This window comes from Pseudophryne corroboree, chromosome 2 (genome assembly GCF_028390025.1).
Source record: "Pseudophryne corroboree isolate aPseCor3 chromosome 2, aPseCor3.hap2, whole genome shotgun sequence".
Taxonomy (NCBI): Eukaryota; Metazoa; Chordata; class Amphibia; order Anura; family Myobatrachidae; genus Pseudophryne; species Pseudophryne corroboree.
The window spans coordinates 957,623,308-957,645,401 of record NC_086445.1 but is presented as its reverse complement, the minus strand read 5'-3'; the positions used below and the strand labels follow the sequence as shown (position 1 = coordinate 957,645,401).

General features: G+C 44.6%; 1 protein-coding gene across 3 annotated transcripts in view; it reads right to left on the bottom strand.

Moving 5' to 3' along the window:
- ROBO1 (roundabout guidance receptor 1) overlaps nucleotides 1–22,094 on the bottom strand; it is a 666,598-nt gene that overhangs the window by 119,175 nt on the left and 525,329 nt on the right. For all 3 annotated transcript variants that reach the window (XM_063956322.1, XM_063956320.1, XM_063956321.1), the window contains exon 7: nucleotides 15,108–15,232. In XM_063956322.1, the coding sequence (XP_063812392.1) occupies nucleotides 15,108–15,232 (125 nt within the window). The remainder of the gene's footprint in view (nucleotides 1–15,107; nucleotides 15,233–22,094) is intronic.

The window sequence follows — 22,094 nt, the reverse complement described above, 5'->3', positions numbered from 1 at the left end:
TTCCTTTATCACCTTGCACATATCACTGGTTTATCACTTCCTTATGCCTTCTCCAGGTTAATACATCTGCCCCACTAAGTATACTTAACAAGATTATATCCTTCACTCTCCTTCAGCACAATTCCCATTTTAATTACAAGCAAACTGATTAAAAAGTTCATTGTGCTCTGCAAGATATAACAAATTATAAAGACTCCATGGGGCCCTACGCAATATACTGGTATGGGACCTTAAATTTAAAAAAAACAAAGCTTAAAAATGATTTAGGGTAATATGATCCCCTCAGCACTAGAGATGAGCGGGTTCGATTTCTCTGAATCCGAACCCGCACGAACTTCATGTTTTTTTTCACGGGTCCGAGCGACTCGGATCTTCCCGCCTTGCTCGGTTAACCCGAGCGCGCCCGAACGTCATCATGACGCTGTCGGATTCTCGCGAGACTCGGATTCTATATAAGGAGACGCGCGTCGCCGCCATTTTCACACGTGCATTGAGATTGATAGGGAGAGGACGTGGCTGGCGTCCTCTCCATTTAGATTAGGAGAGAGAGAGAGAGATTGACCTGAGGCTGATACTGTAGAAGAGAGTGCAGAGTTTAGTGACTGACCACAGTGACCACCAGCAGTGCAGTTGTTTTATTTAATATATCCGTTCTCTGCCTGAAAAAAACGGTACACACAGTGACTCAGTCACATACCATATCTGTGTGCACTGCTCAGCCCAGTGTGCTGCATGCCTGCATCATCTATGTATATATTATATATCTGACTGTGCTCAGCTCACACAGCTTATAATTGTGGGGGAGACTGGGGAGCACTGCAGTGCCAGTTATAGGTTATAGCAGGAGCCAGGAGTACAAGACAGTCACATACCATATCTGTGTGCACTGCTCAGCCCAGTGTGCTGCATCATCTATGTATATATTATATATCTGACTGTGCTCAGCTCACACAGCTTATAATTGTGGGGGAGACTGGGGAGCACTGCAGTGCCAGTTATAGGTTATAGCAGGAGCCAGGAGTACATATTATATTAAAATTAAACAGTGCACACTTTTGCTGCAGGAGTGCCACTGCCAGTGTGACTGACCAGTGACCTGACCACACTGACCACCAGTATAGTTAGTAGTATACTATATTGTGATTGCCTGAAAAAGTTAAACACTCGTCGTGTGACTTCACTTGTGTGGTGTTTTTTTTTTTATTCTATAAAAAACTCATTCTGCTGACAGACAGTGTCCAGCAGGTCCGTCATTATATAATATATATACCTGTCCGGCTGCAGTAGTGATATATATATATTTTTTATATCATTATTTATCATCCAGTCGCAGCAGACACAGTACGGTAGTTCACGGCTGTAGCTACCTCTGTGTCGGCACTCGGCAGTCCATCCATAATTGTATACCACCTACCCGTGGTTTTTTTTTTCTTTCTTCTTTATACATACATACTACTACATCTCTTTATCAACCAGTCTATATTAGCAGCAGACACAGTACAGTACGGTAGTTCACGGCTGTGGCAACCTCTGTGTCGGCACTCGGCAGTCCGTCCATAATTGTATACCACCTAACCGTGGTTTTTTTTTCTTTCTTCTTTATACATACATACTACGACATCTCTTTATCAACCAGTCTATATTAGCAGCAGACACAGTACAGTACGGTAGTTCACGGCTGTGGCTACCTCTGTGTCGGCACTCGGCAGTCCGTCCATAATTGTATACCACCTAACCGTGGTTTTTTTTTCTTTCTTCTTCATACATACATAATACGACATCTCTTTATCAACCACTCTATATTAGCAGCAGACACAGTACAGTACGGTAGTTCACGGCTGTGGCTACCTCTGTGTCGGCACTCGGCAGTCCGTCCATAATTGTATACCACCTAACCGTGGTTTTTTTTCTTTCTTCTTTATACATACATACTACGACATCTCTTTATCAACCAGTCTATATTAGCAGCAGACACAGTACAGTACGGTAGTTCACGGCTGTGGCTACCTCTGTGTCGGCACTCGGCAGTCCGTCCATAATTGTATACCACCTAACCGTGGTTTTTTTTTCTTTCTTCTTCATACATACATACTACGACATCTCTTTATCAACCAGTCTATATTAGCAGCAGACACAGTACAGTACGGTAGTTCACGGCTGTGGCTACCTCTGTGTCGGCACTCGGCAGTCCGTCCATAATTGTATACCACCTACCCGTGGTTTTTTTTTCTTTCTTCTTTATACATACATACTACTACATCTCTTTATCAACCAGTCTATATTAGCAGCAGACACAGTACAGTACGGTAGTTCACGGCTGTGGCTACCTCTGTGTCGGCACTCGGCAGTCCGTCCATAATTGTATACCACCTAACCGTGGTTTTTTTTTCTTTCTTCTTCATACATACATACTACGACATCTCTTTATCAACCAGTCTATATTAGCAGCAGACACAGTACAGTACGGTAGTTCACAGCTGTGGCTACCTCTGTGTCGGCACTCGGCAGTCCGTCCATAATTGTATACCACCTACCCGTGGTTTTTTTTTCTTTCTTCTTTATACATACATACTACTACATCTCTTTATCAACCAGTCTATATTAGCAGCAGACACAGTACAGTACGGTAGTTCACGGCTGTGGCTACCTCTGTGTCGGCACTCGGCAGTCCGTCCATAATTGTATACCACCTACCCGTGTTTTTTTTTTCTTTCTTCTTCATACATACATACTACGACATCTCTTTATCAACCAGTCTATATTAGCAGCAGACACAGTACAGTACGGTAGTTCACGGCTGTGGCTACCTCTGTGTCGGCACTCGGCAGTCCGTCCATAATTGTATACCACCTAACCGTGGTTTTTTTTTCTTTCTTCTTCATACATACATACATACTACGACATCTCTTTATCAACCAGTCTATATTAGCAGCAGACACAGTACGGTAGTTCACGGCTGTAGCTACCTCTGTGTCGGCACTCGGCAGTCCGTCCATAATTGTATACTAGTATCCATCCATCTCCATTGTTTACCTGAGGTGCCTTTTAGTTGTGCCTATTAAAATACGGAGAACAAAAATGTTGAGGTTCCAAAATTAGGGAAAGATCAAGATCCACTTCCACCTCGTGCTGGAGCTGCTGCCACTAGTCATGGCCGAGACGATGAAATGCCAGCAACGTCGTCTGCCAAGGCCGATGCCCAATGTCATAGTACAGAGCATGTCAAATCCAAAACACCAAATATCAGTAAAAAAAGGACTCCAAAACCTAAAATAAAATTGTCGGAGGAGAAGCGTAAACTTGCCAATATGCCATTTACCACACGGAGTGGCAAGGAACGGCTGAGGCCCTGGCCTATGTTCATGGCTAGTGGTTCAGCTTCACATGAGGATGGAGGCACTCAGCCTCTCGCTAGAAAAATGAAAAGACTCAAGCTGGCAAAAGCAGTAGCACCGCAAAGAACTGTGCGTTCTTCGAAATCCCAAATCCACAAGGAGAGTCCAATTGTGTCGGTTGCGATGCCTGACCTTCCCAACACTGGACGTGAAGAGCATGCGCCTTCCACCATTTGCACGCCCCCTGCAAGTGCTGGAAGGAGCACCCGCAGTCCAGTTCCTGATAGTCAGATTGAAGATGTCAGTGTTGAAGTACACCAGGATGAGGAGGATATGGGTGTTGCTGGCGCTGGGGAGGAAATTGACCAGGAGGATTCTGATGGTGAGGTGGTTTGTTTAAGTCAGGCACCCGGGGAGACACCTGTTGTCCGTGGGAGGAATATGGCCGTTGACATGCCTGGTGAAAATACCAAAAAAATCAGCTCTTCGGTGTGGAACTATTTCAACAGAAATGCGGACAACAGGTGTCAAGCCGTGTGTTCCCTTTGTCAAGCTGTAATAAGTAGGGGTAAGGACGTTAACCACCTCGGAACATCCTCCCTTATTCGTCACCTGCAGCGCATTCATAATAAGTCAGTGACAAGTTCAAAAACTTTGGGTGACAGCGGAAGCAGTCCACTGACCAGTAAATCCCTTCCTCTTGTAACCAAGCTCACGCAAACCACCCCACCAACTCCCTCAGTGTCAATTTCCTCCTTCCCCAGGAATGCCAATAGTCCTGCAGGCAATGTCACTGGCAATTCTGACGAGTCCTCTCCTGCCTGGGATTCCTCCGATGCATCCTTGCGTGTAACGCCTACTGCTGCTGGCGCTGCTGTTGTTGCTGCTGGGAGTCGATGGTCATCCCAGAGGGGAAGTCGTAAGCCCACTTGTACTACTTCCAGTAAGCAATTGACTGTTCAACAGTCCTTTGCGAGGAAGATGAAATATCACAGCAGTCATCCTGCTGCAAAGCGGATAACTGAGGCCTTGACAACTATGTTGGTGTTAGACGTGCGTCCGGTATCCGCCGTTAGTTCACAGGGAACTAGACAATTTATTGAGGCAGTGTGCCCCCGTTACCAAATACCATCTAGGTTCCACTTCTCTAGGCAGGCGATACCGAGAATGTACACGGACATCAGAAAAAGACTCACCAGTGTCCTAAAAAATGCAGTTGTACCCAATGTCCACTTAACCACGGACATGTGGACAAGTGGAGCAGGGCAGGGTCAGGACTATATGACTGTGACAGCCCACTGGGTAGATGTATGGACTCCCGCCGCAAGAACAGCAGCGGCGGCACCAGTAGCAGCATCTCGCAAACGCCAACTCTTTCCTAGGCAGGCTACGCTTTGTATCACCGGTTTCCAGAATACGCACACAGCTGAAAACCTCTTACGGCAACTGAGGAAGATCATCGCGGAATGGCTTACCCCAATTGGACTCTCCTGTGGATTTGTGGCATCGGACAACGCCAGCAATATTGTGTGTGCATTAAATATGGGCAAATTCCAGCACGTCCCATGTTTTGCACATACCTTGAATTTGGTGGTGCAGAATTATTTAAAAAACGACAGGGGCGTGCAAGAGATGCTGTCGGTGGCCAGAAAAATTGCGGGACACTTTCGGCGTACAGGCACCACGTACAGAAGACTGGAGCACCACCAAAAACTACTGAACCTGCCCTGCCATCATCTGAAGCAAGAAGTGGTAACGAGGTGGAATTCAACCCTCTATATGCTTCAGAGGTTGGAGGAGCAGCAAAAGGCCATTCAAGCCTATACAATTGAGCACGATATAGGAGGTGGAATGCACCTGTCTCAAGCGCAGTGGAGAATGATTTCAACGTTGTGCAAGGTTCTGATGCCCTTTGAACTTGCCACACGTGAAGTCAGTTCAGACACTGCCAGCCTGAGTCAGGTCATTCCCCTCATCAGGCTTTTGCAGAAGAAGCTGGAGACATTGAAGGAGGAGCTAACACGGAGCGATTCCGCTAGGCATGTGGGACTTGTGGATGGAGCCCTTAATTCGCTTAACAAGGATTCACGGGTGGTCAATCTGTTGAAATCAGAGCACTACATTTTGGCCACCGTGCTCGATCCTAGATTTAAAGCCTACCTTGGATCTCTCTTTCCGGCAGACACAAGTCTGCTGGGGTTGAAAGACCTGCTGGTGAGAAAATTGTCAAGTCAAGCGGAACGCGACCTGTCAACATCTCCTCCTTCACATTCTCCCGCAACTGGGGGTGGGAGGAAAAGGCTCAGAATTCCGAGCCCACCCGCTGGCGGTGATGCAGGGCAGTCTGGAGCGACTGCTGATGCTGACATCTGGTCCGGACTGAAGGACCTGACAACGATTACGGACATGTCGTCTACTGTCACTGCATATGATTCTCTCACCATTGAAAGAATGGTGGAGGATTATATGAGTGACCGCATCCAAGTAGGCACGTCACACAGTCCATACTTATACTGGCAGGAAAAAGAGGCAATTTGGAGGCCATTGCACAAACTGGCTTTATTCTACCTAAGTTGCCCTCCCACAAGTGTGTACTCCGAAAGAGTGTTTAGTGCCGCCGCTCACCTTGTCAGCAATCGGCGTACGAGGTTACATCCAGAAAATGTGGAGAAGATGATGTTCATTAAAATGAATTATAATCAATTCCTCCGCGGAGACATTGACCAGCAGCAATTGCCTCCACAAAGTACACAGGGAGCTGAGATGGTGGATTCCAGTGGGGACGAATTGATAATCTGTGAGGAGGGGGATGTACACGGTGATATATCGGAGGGTGATGATGAGGTGGACATCTTGCCTCTGTAGAGCCAGTTTGTGCAAGGAGAGATTAATTGCTTCTTTTTTGGGGGGGGTCCAAACCAACCCGTCATATCAGTCACAGTCGTGTGGCAGACCCTGTCACTGAAATTATGGGTTGGTTAAAGTGTGCATGTCCTGTTTTGTTTATACAACATAAGGGTGGGTGGGAGGGCCCAAGGACAATTCCATCTTGCACCTCTTTTTTCTTTTCTTTTTCTTTGCGTCATGTGCTGTTTGGGGAGGGTTTTTTGGAAGGGACATCCTGCGTGACACTGCAGTGCCACTCCTAAATGGGCCCGGTGTTTGTGTCGGCCACTAGGGTCGCTAATCTTACTCACACAGTCAGCTACCTCATTGCGCCTCTTTTTTTCTTTGCGTCATGTGCTGATTGGGGAGGGTTTTTTGGAAGGGACATCCTGCGTGACACTGCAGTGCCACTCCTAAATGGGCCCGGTGTTTGTGTCGGCCACTAGGGTCGCTAATCTTACTCACACAGTCAGCTACCTCATTGCGCCTCTTTTTTTCTTTGCGTCATGTGCTGATTGGGGAGGGTTTTTTGGAAGGGACATCCTGCGTGACACTGCAGTGCCACTCCTAAATGGGCCCGGTGTTTGTGTCGGCCACTAGGGTCGCTAATCTTACTCACACAGTCAGCTACCTCATTGCGCCTCTTTTTTTCTTTGCGTCATGTGCTGATTGGGGAGGGTTTTTTGGAAGGGACATCCTGCGTGACACTGCAGTGCCACTCCTAAATGGGCCCGGTGTTTGTGTCGGCCACTAGGGTCGCTTATCTTACTCACACAGTCAGCTACCTCATTGCGCCTCTTTTTTTCTTTGCGTCATGTGCTGATTGGGGAGGGTTTTTTGGAAGGGACATCCTGCGTGACACTGCAGTGCCACTCCTAAATGGGCCCGGTGTTTGTGTCGGCCACTAGGGTCGCTTATCTTACTCACACAGTCAGCTACCTCATTGCGCCTCTTTTTTTCTTTGCGTCATGTGCTGATTGGGGAGGGTTTTTTGGAAGGGACATCCTGCGTGACACTGCAGTGCCACTCCTAGATGGGCCAGGTGTTTGTGTCGGCCACTAGTGTCGCTTAGCTTAGTCATCCAGCGACCTTGGTGCAAATTTTAGGACTAAAAATAATATTGTGAGGTGTGAGGTATTCAGAATAGACTGAAAATGAGTGGAAATTATGGTTTTTGAGGTTAATAATAATATGGGATCAAAATGACCCCCAAATTCTATGATTTAAGCTGTTTTTTAGTGTTTTTAAAAAAAAACACCCGAATCCAAAACACACCCGAATCCGACAAAAAAAATTCGGTGAGGTTTTGCCAAAACGCGGTCGAACCCAAAACACGGCCGCGGAACCGAACCCAAAACCAAAACACAAAACCCGAAAAATTTCAGGCGCTCATCTCTACTCAGCACTTACTGGGCCCTAGGCTAGAGCCTAGGATGCATAATGAACGATCCGGCTATTTATACATGCAAGATACCAACATAATCTGCTGATTTTGGGCCTAATCAGGCTTGGACTGGCCCACAGGGGAAACCAGCGGTGGGCCCCACTGCCCGGGGGCCCACCTTCTGCTCTAAGGATCAGGTTCCAGACTGTGCACTTGAATTATACATCATACATATGTTACCTTATACTGGACTATGGTGTATTTTCTACAGTGCATTGCTGTTATTAATCTGTTATTAATCTGGTACATTATCATGCATGCAGCATCTGAAAACGCACAGCAGCAATCAGGTCTGAATTAGGCCCCATGTGCACTGCGGGGGGGGGGGGCAGATATAACATGTGCAGAGAGAGTTAGATTTGGGTGGGGTGTGTTCAAACTAAAAATAAGAATTTACTTACCGATAATTCTATTTCTCATAGTCCGTAGTGGATGCTGGGGACTCCGAAAGGACCATGGGGGAATAGCGGCTCCGCAGGAGACTGGGCACAAAGCAAAAGCTTTAGGACTAGCTGGTGTGCACTGGCTCCTCCCCCTATGACCCTCCTCCAAGCCTCAGTTAGGATACTGTGCCCGGACGAGCGTACACAATAAGGAAGGATTTTGAATCCCGGGTAAGACTCATTACCAGCCACACCAATCACACCGTACAACTTGTGATCTGAACCCAGTTAACAGCATGATAACAGAAGGAGCCTCTGAAAAGATGGCTCACAACAACAATAACCCGATTTTTGTAACAATAACTATGTACAAGTAATGCAGACAATCCGCACTTGGGATGGGCGCCCAGCATCCACTACGGACTATGAGAAATAGAATTATCGGTAAGTAAATTCTTATTTTCTCTAACGTCCTAGTGGATGCTGGGGACTCCGAAAGGACCATGGGGATTATACCAAAGCTCCCAAACGGGCGGGAGAGTGCGGATGACTCTGCAGCACCGAATGAGAGAACTCCAGGTCCTCCTCAGCCAGGGTATCAAATTTGTAGAATTTAGCAAACGTGTTTGCCCCTGACCAAGTAGCTGCTCGGCAAAGTTGTAAAGCCGAGACCCCTCGGGCAGCCGCCCAAGATGAGCCCACTTTCCGTGTGGAATGGGCTTTTACAGATTTTGGCTGTGGCAGGCCTGCCACAGAATGTGCAAGCTGAATTGTACTGCAAATCCAACGAGCAATCGTCTGCTTAGAAGCAGGAGCACCCAGCTTGTTGGGTGCATACAGGATAAACAGCGAGTCAGATTTTCTGACTCCAGCCGTCCTGGAAACATATATTTTCAGGGCCCTGACTACGTCCAGCAACTTGGAATCCTCCAAGTCCCTAGTAGCCGCAGGCACCACAATAGGTTGGTTTAAGTGAAATGCTGAAAACACCTTAGGGAGAAATTGAGGACGAGTCCTCAATTCCGCCCTGTCCGAATGGAAAATCAGATAAGGGCTTTTACAGGATAAAGCCGCCAATTCTGACACGCGCCTGGCCCAGGCCAGGGCCAACAGCATGACCACTTTCCATGTGAGATATTTTAACTCCACAGATTGAAGTGGTTCAAACCAATGTGACTTTTGGAATCCAAAAAAAAAAACTACATTGAGATCCCAAGTGCCACTGGAGGCACAAAAGGAGGCTGTATATGCAGTACCCCTTTTACAAACGTCTGAACTTCAGGGACTGAAGCTAGTTCTTTTTGGAAGAAAATTGACAGGGCCGAAATTTGAACCTTAATGGACCCCAATTTCAGGCCCATAGACACTCCTGTTTGCAGGAAATGTAGGAATCGACCCAGTCGAATTTCCACCGTCGGGCCTTACTGGCCTCGCACCACGCAACATATTTTCGCCAATTGCGGTGATAATGTTTTTGCGGTTACATCCTTCCTGGCTTTGATCAGGATAGGGATGACTTCATCCGGAATGCCCTTTTTCCTTTAGGATCCGGCGTTCAACCGCCATGCCGTCAAACGCAGCCGCGGTAAGTCTTGGAACAGACAGGGTCCTTGCTGGAGCAGGTCCCTTCTTAGAGGTAGAGGCCACGGATCCTCCGTGAGCATCTCTTGAAGTTCCGGTTACCAAGTCCTTCTTGGCCAATCAGGAGCCACGAATATAGTGCTTACTCCTCACCATCTTATCAATCTCAGTACCTTGGGTATGAGAGGCAGAGGAGGAAACACATACCCTGACCGGTACACCCACGGTGTTACCAGAGCGTCTACAGCTATTGCCTGAGGGTCCCTGGACCTGGCGCAATACCTGTCGAGTTTTTCCCAACGGTTTATAATCCTGTGGAAGACTTCTGGGTGAAGTCCCCACTCTCCCCGGGTGGAGGTCGTGCTGAGGAAGTCTGCTTCCCAGTTGTCCACTCCCGGAATGAATACTGCTGACAGTGCTATCCCATGATTTTCCGCCCAGCGAAGAATCCTTGCAGCTTCTGTCATTGCCCTTCTGCTTCTTGTGCCACACTGTCTGTTTACGTGGGTGACTGCCGTGATGTTGTCCGACTGGATCAACACCGGCTGTCCTTGAAGCAAAGGTCTTGCTAAGCTTAGAGCATTGTAAATGTCCCTTAGCTTCAGGATATTTATGTGAAGTGATGTCTCCAGGCTTGACCATAAGTCCTGGATATTCCTTCCCTGTGTGACTGCTCCCCAGCCTCGCAGGCTGGCATCCGTGGTTACCAGGACCCAGTCCTGAATGCCGAATCTGCGGCCCTCTAGAAGATGAGCACTCTGCAACCACCACAGGAGGGACACCCTTGTCCTTGGTGACAGGGTTATCCGCTGATGCATCTGAAGATGCGACCCGGACCATTTGTCCAGCAGGTCCCACTGGAAAGTTCTTGCGTGGAATCTGCCAAATGGGATTGCTTCGTAGGAAGCCCCCATTTTACCCAGAACCCTTGTGCATTGATGCACTGAGACTTGGCTCGGTTTGAGGAGGTTCCTGACTAGCTCGGATAACTCCCTGGCTTTCTCCTCCGGGAGAAACACCTTTTTCTGGACCGTGTCCAGGATCATCCCTAGGAACAGAAGACACGTCGACGGAACCAGCTGCGATTTTGGAATATTGAGAATCCAATCGTGCTGCCGCAACACTATCTGAGATAGTGCTACACCGACCTCCAACTGTTCCCTGGATCTTACCCTTATCAGGGAATCGTCCAAGTAAGGGATAACTAAAATTCCCTTCCTTCGAAGGAACATCATCATTTCGGCCATTACCTTGGTAAAGACCCGGGGTGCCGTGGACCATCCCTACGGCAGCGTCTGAACTGATAGTGACAGTTCTGTACCATAAACCTGAGGTACCCTTGGTGAGAAGGGTAAATTTTGACATGAAGGTAAGCATCCTTGATGTCCCGAGACATCATGTAGTCCCCTTCTTCCAGGTTCGCAATCACTGCTCTGAGTGACTCAATCTTGAATTTGAACCTCTGTATGTAAGTGTTCAAAGATTTTAGATTTTAGAATCAGTCTCACCGAGCCGTCTGGCTTCGGTACCACAATAGTGTGGAATAATACCCCGTTCCCTGTTGCAGGAGGGGTACCTTGATTATCACCTGCTGGGAATACAGCTTGTGAATGGCTTCCAAAACTGCCTCCCTGTCAGAGGGAGACGTCGGTAAAGTCGACTTTTGGAAACGGCGAGGGGGAGACGTCTCGAATTCCAATATGTACCCCTGAGATATTACCTGAAGGATCCATGGGTCTACTTGCGAGTGAGCCCACTGCGCACTGAAATTCATTGAGAACGGGCCCCCACTGTGCCTGAGCTTGTAAAGCCCTAGCGTCATACTGAGGGCTTGGCAGAGGCTGGAAAGGGTTTCTGTTCCTGGGAACTGGCTGATCTCTGCAGCCTTTTTCCTCTCCCTCTGTCACGAGCAGAAAAGAGGAACCTTTTGTCCGCTTGCCAACAAAGGACTGCGCCTGATAATACGGCGTCTTATTTTGAGAGGCGACCTGGGGTACAAACGTGGATTTCCCAGCTGTTGCCGTGGCCACCAGGTCTAAAAGACCGACCCCAAATGTCCCCTTTCAAAGGCAATACTTCCAAATGACGTTTGGAATCAGCATCACCTGACCATTTTACTGGTAGAATTGGACAACGCACTTATACTTGATGCCAGTCGGCAATTATTCCGCTGTGCATCATGCATATATAGAAATGCATCTTTTAAATGCTCTATAGGCAATAATATACTATCCTTATCTAGGATATCAATATTTCCAGTCAGGAAATCCGACCATGCCAACCCAGCACTGCACCTCCAGGCTGAGGCGATAGCTGGTCGCAGTATAACACCAGTATGTGTGTAAATACCTTTTTTTGGATACCCTCCTGCTTTCTATCAGCAGGATCCTTAAGGGCGGCCATCTCATGAGAGGGTAGAGCCCTTGTTCTTACAAGCGTGTGAGCGCCTTATCCCCCCTAGGGGGTGTTTCCCAATGCATCCTAACCTCTGGCGGGAAAGGGTATGCAGCCAATACTTTTTAAGAAATTATTAATTGTTATCGGGGGGAAACCCACGCATCATCACACATTTTATTTCTCAGATTCAGGAAAACTACAGGTAGTTTTTCCCTCACCGAACATAATACCCCTTTTTTGGTGGTACTCGTATTATCAGAAATGTATAAAACATTTTCCATTGTCTCAATCATGTAACGTGTGGCCCTACTGGAAATCACGGTTGTCTCTTCACCGTCGACACAGGAGTCAGTATCCGTGTCGGCGTCTGTATCTGCCATCTGCCTGACGGCCTATGAGACGTCTGGACAGGCACAAGCTGAGTAGCCGGCTGTCTCATGTCAACCACTGTTTTTTTATATAGAGCTGACACTGTCACGTAATTTTCAACAGTACATCCACTCAGGTGTCGACCCCCTAGGGGGTGACATCACTGTTACAGACACTCTGCTCCGCCTCCACATCATTTTCCTCCTCATACATGTCGACACACACGTACCGACACCCAGCACACACACAGGGAATGCTCTGATAGAGGACAGGACCCACTTAGCCCTTTGGGGAGACAGAGGGAGAGTTTGCCAGCACACACCAGAGCGCTATATATGTATAGGGACAACCTTACAATAAGACTCTATCCCTTATAGCTGCTTATATCTGTTATTTTGCCAAATAAGTGCCCCCCTCTCTTTTTTACCCTGTTTCTGTAGTTGCAGGATGCAGGGGAGATTCTGGGAGCCTTCCTACCAGCGGAGCTGTGTGGGAAAAATGGCGCTGTGTGCTGAGGAGATAGGCCCCGCCCCCTTCACGGCGGGCTCTTCTCCCGCTTTTTACTGGAAAACTGGCAGGGGTTAAATACATCCATATAGCCAACTAAGGTAAATTCATTGCTTCCCAGGACGCCCCCCCCAGCGTCCTGCACCCTCAGTGACCGGAGTGTGAAGTGTGCTGAGAGCAATGGCGCACAGCTGCAGTGCTGTGCGCTACCTTATGAAGACAGGAAAGTCTTCTGCCGCCGATTTATGGACCTCTTCTTGCTTCAGCATCTGTAAGGGGGCCGGCGGCGCGGCTCCGGGACCCATCCATGGCTGGGCCTGTGATCGTCCCTCTGGAGCTAATGTCCAGTAGCCTAAGAAACCCAATCCACTCTGCACGCAGGTGAGTTCGTTTCTCTCCCCTAAGTCCCTCGATGCAGTGAGCCTGTTGCCAGCAGGTCTCACTGAAAATAAAAAACCTATTTAAACTTTTACTCTAAGCAGCTCAGGAGAGCCACCTAGATTGCACCCTTCTCGTTCGGGCACAAAATCTAACTGAGGCTTGGAGGAGGGTCATAGGGGGAGGAGCCAGTGCACACCAGCTAGTCCTAAAGCTTTTGCTTTGTGCCCAGTCTCCTGCGGAGCCGCTATTCCCCATGGTCCTTTCGGAGTCCCCAGCATCCACTAGGACGTTAGAGAAATCTAAATTGCAGTGTAAAAATAAAGCAGCCAGTATTTACCCTGCACAGAAACAATATAACCCACCCAAATCTAACTCTCTCTGCACATGTTATATCTGCATACTCTCCAACATGACCCACCCCACTAGGTACAAAATGCTCTGTTTCTGGACTTCCCTCTTAATTTATTATTGCCATCACCTGTGAAGAAACAGCTTTCTTGTCATTTAACTAGATCAACACAGGTGATGGACATCATAGATTAAGAGGGAAGTCCAGGAACAGAGCATTTTGTACCTAGTGGGGCGGGTCATGTTGGAGGGTCTGTATCTGCACCCCCTGCACTGCACATGGTTTTGCCCATTAGCTAACAAATTTGCTGCTGCGATCAGATCTGAAGTAGGCCTTTATTATCATTCCAACAAACATAGCAGGTCTATTATAACCATACTTGCCTACCTGACCCTCTCCATGAGGGAGAAAATGCTCTGTTCCTGGACTTTCCTGGTAATGTATGATTGCCATCACCTGTGGTGAGCTAGTTAATTGATAAGAAAGGTGTTTCACCACAGGTGATGGCAATCATACATTACCAGGAAAGTCCAGGCAGGAACAGAGCATTTTCTCCCTCATGGAGAGGGTCAGGTAGGCAAGTATGCTTATAACCAATGGTGATTATTACAGCTTTGGTTGCCATTCAAGAATAAATATCACCAAATGCTATGAACAGTTGACATGAGCAGTAACGTACCAATTTCATTCATTGTAATAATACAAAACATTAACTATTGAATTTAGAATATAGGGCTCTATGTACTAAGCCTTGGAGAGAGATAAAGTGGATGGAGATAAAATACCAACCAACCAGATGCTGTAAGTTTTTATAAACCAGCCTGTAACATGGCAGTTAGGAGCTGATTGGCTGGTACTTTATCTCCATTCACTTTATCTCTTTCCAAGCCTTAGTACATAGACACCATAGACCCTTATTAATGACTACTAGAATATATTCTACAATAACATACTCAACCTATTTTGTGCATAGCTGACATTTTGGATTATTCAGGGCTACAAAAATACAAATCACAATGTTTGCCCACAATACCGTATTTTAGATCCAATTTATAATCATGAAGCTGTATAACACGCACTGGTGTAATGAGAAATCTTTGGTTGCTGCTTGATAAATGGATGACCTTTAACTGATGTAATCAAACCCTTTGTTTATCTCTGAATAATACAAGTCGCATGTGAAATAAATTGTACCTGTCAGATCATTTATGGATCTGCTACCGTTAATGATGTATGCTGCTTCCTTAGCTCAGTGACAGCCATTTTGATATCCAAATTTAGCAAAGTACTCATCATCATCAGCAAATCAGCTGCAGCGGCGTACAACACCGCTTAAAGGGCGATATATTAATTAAACGCATGTATTCAGATTGAGGCATAGAAAGCATTAACTAATGAGACGATGCATTACATTGAAATTTCTTGGATATTTAAAAACCAATTACATAATTTAAAGGGGGAAAAAGACACATTACCTGGCTGCCCTCCTTTTGCCAAAAGATAGCCGGTTGCGGATTTCCTGTCGCCTCACACTGGAATGTGACAGTACGCCCCAATGCAACTACATGATCGCGAGGCTTCACCACAAAATTGGGAGGCTCTAAAATATAAACAATATATCAATAAAGCCTTAGATTGTTATTCATTAGCCTGTGAGCATTGGAGTCTATTCATGAAACAGTGAAAAGTGTGGAGAAGTGAGCCAGTGGAGAAGTTGCCCAATCAGTGTTGACGTAACATTTATAATGTGCATTATATAAAATTATACGTAGCAGCTGATTGGATGCGATGGGCAACTTCTCCACTGGCTCTCTTCTCCAAACGTTTCACTGTTTCATAAACAGATCCCTATATAGGTCTCGTCTTCTCCTTAGCCGGCTCAGAATGTTGTGAAACTTAATAGTCTGAGAGGCTGATATGGCTGACACAATGTGGTGGATCACAGTTCATAAAGAATTCAGCTTTCTCTATAGACGTCTGCAAGTCAAAGCTATTTCTAATATGCGCTCTCAATCCATTTTGGTTGCTGAAGACAGGGGACTGCGTTGCACTCTATATATTTAAACAAAATAGGACTTTTCAGAACTGGATGAGAAGAACATGAATGAAGATTGAAAACCAAACATCTGTTTGGGCCATAAGCGCAAGCTCTACCAGCTTGTTCCTGTTTAGTTGGTTTATACGGTTTATAAGGTCACTTTGAATAACAGTAAACAGGATGTGTAAAAAACCATATGCTACAGTAACATTAATGTTAGATGGAAAACGTGCATCTGCACCTGGGAAAGCAACAGTAAATCTACTCTGTAGCCGTGCAAGGAAAGACACATTTTCTGGTTGGATAAAAGTTTAGTCAGTGTCTCTGGCTTGTATTTTAGTTTGGTTAAACATAGAGATCTGTACATCAAGCATTATAATGTAATGACGGCTTTGTGCTAGAAGCAGCTGTCTCTATAACATGCGGTAGTTGCCTACACTCCTAGGACGATCAAGAGAAACCTGAATTCCTGGTACTTTTCCTAGACTTTTGGGATAGAACCCGGCCTTCCACAGTCACTGTGATATGCATCACGTGGCCCCACCCACTGCTGTGAGATACCGTAAAAGACAGCTACACTAATTGCAGCATAGAGCAGGTGCAGAATGACACAACCCACATTTGACGCTTGGACCTTGAAGGTCCAAATGTTAGACAAGTATGGTCTACACTAATTATTTTTGAATCAAGAGCCTGCAGATAGTGATACTGTACTGCAGACATGACCAATATTGGTCAGTGTTTGTTTCGTAGTAAACCATACCTCCAGTAATTCACACTATGGACTAAAAGAGAAGGGTTTCAGCAATTATGGAAAAGGTTGAGCGGATCACAGGGGATTGGACAATTTTTGCCCCAGTTTTCCCCTAATATACTGGTAGGTATAGAGAAGTGAGAAGCTCATGAACAACTGATCTGTGACCTAGGCTTCAGCTATGAATGAATATGATTGCCTTAGAATTTTTTTAATGTTATGTAGAAATGTAAATGTAATATATAAGCATCAGGAAATGATGCACTATAATTAATTGATGCTCTTCAATCAACAACACTTCAGTCCATGACAAAGAGACGTTTGTGCTGTAGAAAATAGGAATTTACCAAACACTGTGTTTACTTGAACTGTATGTCTTGGCAACTATGTTCAACATACGTTGGACTGAGCCCTACAGCACCAGACTAGACCTGCAGCTTGTATGGCTAACCACAGGCTTAGGGCAATGCAAGCACTGGAAACCCAATCAATTCTCTAGAATGGTCTTCTAGAATGGTCATGATGGCCCTTCACTGTGATGTTTCTTTGTTCGGTTTTCATGTGTGCAGGCGGCACATTACGGAGCACTGAATTTCCTCTTTATTTTTATTTAGCACATATGCAACTCAGAAGTGTTGCCTGAGCCATTTGCTGCAAATTACATCATCAAGCTTCTGCCCTGCAAATGTTCCCGGTAATTTGGAAATTTGGGAGGACATTGCGTGAGAATAGGGAAGTGTGGTTTGTGACCAGGGCCATAACTAGTGAGTGTGTGAGCGGCATCGTCACCCAGGAACCAGGGACACCATGGTACATGCATTTGGCTTTGTACAGCTATAGAGCTGCAGTTTTGAAGTTCCCGGTACTTCCGGTCCTGACCCTTCAGCATGACATTGTCACGTCACTTGGTCGACGGTCCGGACCTGCACAGAGCGAAAAACCGCTTTGATCCGGCACAGTTTGCAGCAAAGGCTCATATGCAAAAATGAATGTATTCATTCTTAAAGACTCTTAACTTGTTTATCATCCATTCTGATATAATGTTTCTGGAATCACTTGGGGGTTAAAATTAAGTTATATCTTTAACGGACAACAATACATTGAAATTTGTTTAACATTTTAAAAAATTCACAAAAACACTTCACATTTACAGAACAATACAAGGGGAAAGAAATTAGGAAGAAGCCAAAAGCTACATATAGTTTTACCTAGTTAGCTAATAGCTAAGCAAAGACTCGCCAGGATGAGAATGGAAAATGAAATTCACATTAAACAAAAACAGAAAAGGATTCACGCGCTGAGAAAGAACTGGTGGAAAATGAGAGCAATGCAGTGGAATAAGATGCCAGCCGGAGTTACTTAGAGACATAGGACAGTTATGCGGCTGTTTTGACGACCAAACTAATTTTCCTTGTTTAATCAGGTTTGATGCCCACCCATGTGGAATCATTTGCCTTTATCCTATTTTATTTTCAGTCAGCAAAGTAAAATTCCTGGAGACAGAGATTCCAACTCTGTCTTCCAACATATATATATATATATATATATATATATATATATATATATATATATATATATATATAAAAAAACATTTATTATTATTTTGTTGATCTGTGAAGTAAAACTTCAATTTTTTCCAATACGAACAATGGACGTGAATGATTTCCTGTACCATTGCAGGTGTTTAGATGTTTAATATTTTACGTAAGCCTGTTATTTACTTAATTGTAAGTAACTTGCATCTATTATCAACCATTCAAAGCAGAAATTGTACCTGCAAAGGGGGGTATTTCATTTGTGCCGTTTTTTTCGACTTGTCGAAAAAACTGCACTTTCCGCGAGTTTGCAGGTCGAATTCACATTCGACCTATTCAAAGCCTGGCCTGATTTTTCAACTTGTCGAAAAATCCGGCCAGGCGAAAACCACGTGGATCGGCAAATTCGCCACTGATCCACGTGTTCTGTTGAATTCCCGGGCATTTTCAACAGTTTTTGGTTTGTTTTCTCGCCCATGCCGATTCGAGAAAAAAAAATCTAAAAGGCATAGCGAAAACAGAGCAAAAACCTGTGGAAAACGCCAGCGATTGAATAGCCAATGGTCAAATTAGTGCCGGTTTTCCGACTGTCGGAAAACTCGGCACAAATTGAATACCCCCCAGAGTCCTTTAATGGAGTAATGCAGCAAACAATATAGTATTTGAAAATATTGTTAAAATTACTACAGTATTTATATTTTATTTACAGATGTGTCTTGATATATCTATCGTCCATATGCCATGTACTGTATATTTAAACTTTATTTCTGTGAATTTTGGCTGAGAACACAACGGCTTCGACCCACTGCGTGCTGACAGCAGGCGCCTCTTAATTCCACAGTGATGTCATCACCATTAAATGAATGATTTGCACACAAAATACTGCATAGTAAGTATGTTAATTGGAATATGTTAAGAGATATCATAAGAAGCATTAAGTATTAAATTCATACTTTAATTAATATTGTTACTAGGTTTGTGACTGATTAGTTGAAAAAGGAACTCTTCCCTATGTACAAGAAAATGTCACTGACTTATTACCTGTTAACTTTGTCACAATTACCAATTTTGTTCGGGCAGATGGTGCTCTCACCGGTCATTCTGGATGTCCCCAGTGACAAATGAAACATGGAGGCTGATTGGTTGGTGGGTAATGGAGGTCAATGAAGAGGAGTATGGGGGGATTGTTCCGACCATGACAACATGATGAATGTAAAATGATGTATAATAAAATTCCAACTTACCAGACACAACTAAAAAATAAAAAGGAACAAAAAGAAAATGTGTAAAGTAAAATGATAAAATTATAAACATAAAAATGAAAAATAACATAAATGATCATAGAGGCACAAATAATTCTGGTGTAATAATAAAAATAATAATAATAATCATAATAAATAATAGTAAAAATAGAAAAAATTAAATATCAATTATGAATGATAAAATACTTCTGCTTCACCAAGGAAAGTTTTTTCACACATTGGGGGTCATTTATAAACTCCAAAACCATGAATACTGCATTTTGAAAAAAATCACATTGCGATTATATCAATGGTCTCATAGATGTACACGTACATCTCACTTTTGGGAAATAACCCCAGGCGTTTGCACACAGACTGCATGTTGGAAAGAGTAAAAATCTGATTCTGAACAAAAATCGGATTTTGAACTCAACCTAAAAGTACTTTTCAGTCATACCCGTCTTCTACTTATATTATTTTCCTATGCCTTATTTCTACCACAAAATGGCAGTTTTGGCCATAGTAGATTTTTTTTTCTAGACCTGTTTATATACTGAAACCAAGAATTTGATTGGCTGCTTCAGTATGGGCAACTCCACCTATTTTATTTGCATCATGCTCCATTAATGGGTATATGTTTTGTTTGTTTAATCTGTAAGTACCAGCGTAAAAATTATAAATGACCATTTACTAACCACAATACAAGGCATCAATATATAGTCTGCATATGTCCTTTTAAAGCCTATTAGGTGGAGTGTGTCATTCCATTCTATGATAGTGCCAGTACAATATTTGTCTAAAATCTCTGTGGTGGTTTTTACAGTACTGTCACTTTAAAATGTCCCAGTGCATATAAAAGCAATATAACAGCTAGACAGGGGCGCTTTAAGAGAGGAGGAGACCCGTGTTCAGCCTCCTCTGTTCGGGCCCCCTCTTCTCTGCAAGCAGAGCTGAAAGTCTGAGCGCTAGAGGGCGTGACGGCCATTTTCCAAGTGATTTCTTTACTGCGCATGCGCAGAACTCCGCTGCACCATTGTCACGGTGATTTGACAGCGCTGGTGACGTCAGTGCGGAACTCTGGAAGGGTAAATATTAAAAATAAATGGGAGCGGCGTGTGCGGTGTGGGCCCTGCTGGTCTCTGGCCACTGGCAGCCCACGGTCATATACAGCCTCTTCCTAGACATGTCACTGTGCAGTATATGTGGCAGGTTATCTGTCATAAGATGACGATGTCTTCTCACCAGAAAGACTAACCAGGGATGAGTTCACACTCGATTCTAACTTTTGCTTATCTTTTGCTATGATCTGATGCTTCACTGCAAATCTAACGTGTGGCCCCTCCCTTACGAGACCAGGTAAGGTCCCAAAATATATTATGTTACCCATCTCTGAGCCAGGGGATAATACTCAGAGGCTAGCCTGTCACATGTCTAATGAGAACATGTAAGCTATCTACAGAAAATATTCCAAAAGTGCAAATGAACAGACTCCAAAGGACAGAAAAAAACTCCCAAAACATTATGTTTAATATATGAAAGATTGTATCTGCTTCACAGCTGCTCAGTACATCACAGGGCTCACTGACAGGGGCCGGATCTGGCAGACTGGGTGCTGGTCTGTAACCAGAATTCATATTCTCTCTGTACTCGTTGTATGTGCAGTATACAAATGACATATATTACCTTCTATATTAAACACGTTATTTAAAGTATATGCTGCAGGATAGAGACCTGTACATGGTTTCCGCAGTGCTTTATTTTCCTCATAGAGATTACATATGTACGCTCTATGTAATATTTGTACTCTATGTAATATTTGTGGTGTAAAGCGGGTAACCCCATCCCGTCAGTGAAGCAGGAATGTGACAGATGTTACGTTTACTTTCAAGCTGATGCATAATGAGTTTGAATATACAGTAAGTGCAACCTGACCACTTTTTTTGTGACCCTGAGCACTTTTTTACCCTGTTGACCATTTCCATGTTGACCATTTGGGGTTTACCTATTGACTTTCTTACTGATCTTTTTACTGTAGATCAGAGGTTCCCAAATGTGGTCCTCAAGGCACCCCAACAGTCCAGGTTTTAGGTATAGCCATGGCTCAGCACAGATGGTTAAATCAAATTGACTGAGGTGCTAATTAAGTCACCTGTGGCCAAGCATGGATACATTTAAAACCAGGACCGTTAGGGTGCCTTGAGGACCGCGTTTGGGAACCTCTGCTGTAGATCTATCAACCAGACACCCTTCTGAGACCCCCATTTTTCAAGTCTTGGAGAGTGGTTAATAGCATGGTGATAAAGTACCAACCAATCAGCTCCTAACTTCCATGTTGCAGGCTGGGTTTGATAGATGACAGTTAGGAGCTGGTTGGCTGGTGCTTTATCACCGTGCTATTTATCACTCTCCATAAAGCAAGCAAAATAAATCTGCACACTCAGTTATTGGATATTTGATGGCTAAAAAGACAATAGCAGATTACCCCAATATTCATTACAACTGTATTTCTGCTGAATTATAGGGGGTGCTTCCTAATTGTTGTGTATCGATTTATCACTCTCCAAGGCTTGATAAATCTGGGCCTTATTATGGGGATAAAAGTGAAATGGTACCCATAGCAACTGGTTGTACTAGCACTAGCAGTGATAAGCAACTTCATATATTTCTGCGGCCCACTAACCTTCAAAAAGGGTCGCTCATTACCATTATTCTCAGTTATAAATTAAAACAATTCATTTAATTGAATAAAGAGCATTCTATGTGTAAAACCGTGCCAACAGGCAGTTTACTCAAGTGTTACAGCGATAACAAATAAATGTAACAATAATGCAGGAAGGACCTGGGGGCCTTTGTTGTCCATCACTATACTAGCACAGCATTGGTCCATGAAGGAA